This window comes from Pyrgilauda ruficollis, unplaced genomic scaffold (genome assembly GCF_017590135.1).
Source record: "Pyrgilauda ruficollis isolate IOZ18807 unplaced genomic scaffold, ASM1759013v1 scaffold408, whole genome shotgun sequence".
Lineage (NCBI taxonomy): Eukaryota > Metazoa > Chordata > Aves > Passeriformes > Passeridae > Pyrgilauda > Pyrgilauda ruficollis.
The window spans coordinates 21,849-26,405 of record NW_024525579.1 but is presented as its reverse complement, the minus strand read 5'-3'; the positions used below and the strand labels follow the sequence as shown (position 1 = coordinate 26,405).

General features: G+C 56.9%; 1 protein-coding gene across 1 annotated transcript in view; it reads right to left on the bottom strand.

Moving 5' to 3' along the window:
- PSMB4 (proteasome 20S subunit beta 4) overlaps positions 1-178 on the bottom strand; it is a 2,979-nt gene extending 2,801 nt beyond the window's left edge. Inside the window, exon 1 of the mRNA XM_041477567.1 lies at positions 1-178. Within this exon, the coding sequence (XP_041333501.1) occupies positions 1-139 (139 nt within the window). The 5' untranslated portion in view covers positions 140-178.
- Between the last annotated feature and the right edge of the window lie 4,379 nt (positions 179-4,557).

The following is a 4,557-nucleotide window of genomic DNA, read 5'->3' as shown; positions in this document are numbered from 1 at the left end:
GGCCCGCGGGCAGCGCGGCGGGCCCGGTGCTGGTGCCCCGGTGGGGGATGTCGGTGTGTCCCAGAGCCCGGGGGATGTACGTTTGTCCCGGGGCCGGGCCCCCGGCCCAGAACGGCGGCGGCGCTGCCCCAACCTCCATCTTAGTCACGCCGCGATTGCGCCTGCGCCGAGGAAACGCGGCCGCTTCCCGCCGCCGTAGCGAGTGGGCGTGGCTTAGTCGCCATCTTTAGCGTGGCGAAAATATCGGCCAGGCTCGGTGCCCTCCTCAAGATGGCGGCACCCCCACGTGACGCAGCACCGGTGCGGTGCTGGGCGGGGTCTGTGGTGCGGAGCCGCGCCCAATAGGCGGGGTTTGGGGTGGTGCTGGCCAATCAGTGTCGGGGGGCGGGGCCTGGGCGAAGGTAACAGGTTGCGGTGGCTGCGGCGGGAGCGGGCGGGGAGTGGGGGGGGGGGGACACCGGGAAACCGGGCCTGGGGACACCGGGTACGGCCTGGGGACATCGCACAGGAATCTCGGGACACCAGACAGGGACCTGGGGACATCGCACAGGGACCTGGGGACACCGGGCAGGGGCTGGTGGCACGGGAGAGGGTCTTTCCCCCTGGGCGGGGGGCTTGGTGACACCGAACAGTGGGCTGGGGATACCGGGCAGGGCGCTGGTGGCACGGGACAGGGCGCTGGTGACACCGGAGAGGGCGCTGGTGACACCGGGCAGGGTCTTGTCTCAGCGGGCACAGGCCCGGAGACACCGGGCAGGGCGCTGGTGACACCGGAGGAGGTGCTGGTGACACCGGAGACGCTCGTGGTGGCACGGGAGAGAGCAGTGGTGACACAGGACAGGGTTCGGGTGGCACGCAGAGGGGTCTGGGGACACCGGAGAGGGTCCTGGGGACACGGGACAGGGTCCTACTGTCCCTTTATGGGGTCCCGGTGTCCCTTTAGGGGGTCCCGGTGTCCCTTTAGGGTGTCCTGTCCCAGGTTCTGGAATCCCCCAGAAAACCCTTCCTGACCTTTGAGGGCAGCGCAGCTTCCGCCTTTTATCCCTTCAATGATTTGGGAAAAATCCAGGGGCATTTTTGAAGCCTCTTCCCGAAGTGAGAGGATCCCAAACCCAGGGGATCCCAATCCAGGGGATCCCAATCCAGGGGATCCCAAACCCGGGGATCCCAAACCCAAGGAATCCCAAACCCAGGGGACCCCAATCCCGGGGATCCCAAACCCAAGGAATCCCAATCCCGGGGATCCCAATCCCGGGGATCCCAAGTCCAGCGGGTTTTGTCCCTCTTTGTTCCGGGCTTTTGGGATCGCTCCGGGCGTTCCCAGACCGGTCGGACCGGTTTGGGATCATCGGAATTCCCTTTCCCTGGGCAGGATTTGGGGTTTCGCCTTTTCCCTGCGGCTTCCTGGGGCCAGGGAGGGAATTCCCGGGGGAAATGTGTGGGATTGAATTCCTCAGGGCGGGAATTTCGGGGGTGGAACTCAGGGCAAACCCAGAGTGACCCCAAACCCTGCAGGGATTTTGGTGTCCAGGGAACGGGATCATTCCCAAAGGAACGGGATCATTCCCGGTTATCCCAAGGAATGGGATCATTCCCGGTTATCCCAAAGGAACGGGATCATTCCCTGTTATCCCGAGGCTTTTCTGTGCTCAGGAATTTTATCCCGAAGACTCCGGTTCCACGGGCTCTATTTCCCTGGAAACTGTCACCGGATCCCGGCGGGGATCGGGGTCGGGATTGTCCCGGGAGCGGCGGGAACGGGATTTCCCAGGATTTGGGGTCGAGGGTTAACCCGGGAGCTCTGCCCAGAGCTGGGCTGGAATTCCTGGAATTCAGCTCCGCAGGGAGCCTCGGAGCAGCTCCTGGGGGATGATCCCGAATATTCCCGATCCCAAATGAAATCCCTCTCCCCGCCCTTGTCCCAGGTGAAAGATCCCATTCCCCACCCTTTTTCCGGGTGAAAATTCCCATTTTTCCAGGTGCAATTCCCTCTGCCCCCTCGATCTCCGCCCCTCCCCGGTTTCGGGTTCCCAGGAAAAGCGGGAAAAACTGGAAAATCCGGAAAAGCCGCTCCCGGTTTTTGGGCGCGGCTCCAAATTCCCGGACTTTGGCCCCAAACAACGCCCGGGGGAGGAGCTGAGGGCGGAATTTTGGGAAAGATCCCCCGGAGGCAAAAAAAAAAAAAAAAAAAACAAACCAAAACCGGGATGGTTTGGGGTAATTAATTTGGGATAATTAAGTTGGGATAATTTGGTATAATTTAGGATCACTGGGATAATTCATTTGGGATCATTTGAGATAATTTGGGAATTCTTTGGGATCATTTGGAGCTCCATTTGGGCCCCAGGGTCTCAGGAACGGGGCAGAATTTTGGGAAAACCTCACTGGGACCATTCTAAATATTGGGAAGATCCCAAACCAGCAATTTTGGGAATATTTAGGGAACATTTGGGATTTTTTCCTTCCTTTCCCACCTTTGACCTGCTGGGTTTTCCCCTCCCTTTCTCCATTCTCAAAATTCCAAATTCCCTTTTCCTCCTTCAGGAAGAGGAAAAAAAAAAAAGGGAAAAAAATTCCTGGAAAAGCAACTCCAGTTGTTTTTTTTCCCCCCAATTTTCCGGCCACTCTGGGAATTACAAAACGGCTTTTTCTGGGTCGGAGCCACAAAGGCTCTTTGTGCTTCCCTGGATCCCAGCCAGCCGGAAAATTCCCAAAATTCCGCCCTTCCCGAGGGGCCGGGATGGCCTCTCTGATTTTTCCCAACCCCATTCCCAGGGAAAATTCCCATTCTGGGTTTTTTTTTTGGGCCCTAAATTCCCTTTTCCTGCTTTTTTCCTTCTGATTTTCCAGTGAAATCCCCGAAATTCCGTTTTTTTTCTCAGCCCCAAAATTTGCATTTTCCTGCTTTTTTTCCCCATTTTTTCAGCCCCAAAATTCCCTTTTCCTGTTTTTTTTTCCTTTCAGTTTTCCAGTGAAATCCTGGGAGAGCAAAAGAGCAATTCCTGTCACGGATTTCCTCATTTCGGGAATATCCGATCCTCTCCCGGATTTCTGGAAAATCCAAATCCTCTCCCGGTTTTTTGGGAATATCTGATCCTCTCTCGGTTTTCCAGCCCTCCCCTGTTCCCGTTTTTTCTGGAGCCATCTGGGAACGTTCCCAACCCCCTCCCCTCCCATGGATTCTCCACCTGCTCCAGGATGGAGCTGGGATGGATCCAAGGGTTTGGGATGGATTCCAGGATCTGGGATGGATCCATGGGTTGGGGATGGATCCCGGGATCTGGGATGGATCCCAGCCCTTCCCGGTGACCCTGACCCCTCCTGGCCCTTCCAAAGGTCTTCCCTGGCTGCCGGAATTCCCATCGGGATCGCTCCCAGCCCCGCCCCGGCCTCGCTGCCCTTTGGCCACCGGGAAAAATTCCCGATTTTCCGCCCGCGCCGCTCCCCGCTCAGGTCGGTTCCTGGATTTCCTGGATCCCGGGGATTTGGGGATTTGGGAATTCCACTGCCGGGATCCCTCCCCTGCAGTTCCAGGGATTTTGAGATTCCTGGGATTTGTGGTGATTCCAAAGGGATGGCAGAATTTGGGGATTAAGGAATTGGGGGATTTGGGGATCCAGGAATTTAGGGATTTGGGAATTCCGCTCCCAGGATCCCTCCCCTGCCATTCCAGGGGTTTGTGGGGATTCCGGTGGGGCAGCAGGACTTGGGAACCCCATCCCTGCCCTGGGATCCTTTTCCCCACCCCCATCCCACGCTCTGCTCCTTCCCTTTGGGATTTTTTGGGGATTTTCCCGGCACTTCAGACCCATCCTGGCATCGCAAAATCCCCCAAATCCCTACAAACATCCCCAAATCCCAACAAACATCCCCAAATCCCCCTTCCCCTGCTCATTCCGCAGCTCCTCGCGTCATTCCCGATTTATTCCCGCGAAAAAAACCCCGGCATCTGGGGCGGAATCGCGGCTTTTCCAACCGCAAATTCCCGATTTTTTTTCCCGGGGCTTCCAGAGGATTTCTGGGATCGAGGGCGGGGGGAGGTTCCGTCCTCGCGCTGCTCCCAAAATGTCACCGCTCGTCCGAAAAACCGGGGAAAAACCGGGGAAAAAACTGGGAAAACCCCGGAAAACGGGGGGAAAAAAAAGGGGGGGGGCTGTGAGGCTTTCCATTGCTCTGGGATAAAAGCTTTTGTCACACTTTACAGTACCATGCCATTTCCACAAGTTTACCCATAGCGAATCATTTGTGGGGGCTAAAGGGGGAAACAAGTGGAAAAAGGGGGGGAAATGGGGAACACCGGGAAAAACAGGGAGGGAAAGGGGTGAAAAAATGGGAAAAACCGGGCGTGGGGGACGACAATGAAAAACTGGGAAAAAATGGGGGGAAGATGGGGAAAAGGGGGGAAACCTGGAATAAAATGCGGAAAACTGGGGAAACCGGGGGGAAAAAGCGGGAAAAAAGGGGAAAGCTGGGGAAAACCCGGTATAAATGGGGGAAAAACTGGGGGGAAATAGGGGAATAACGGGGGCAAAAAAATAGGAAAACCGGGGGAAACCC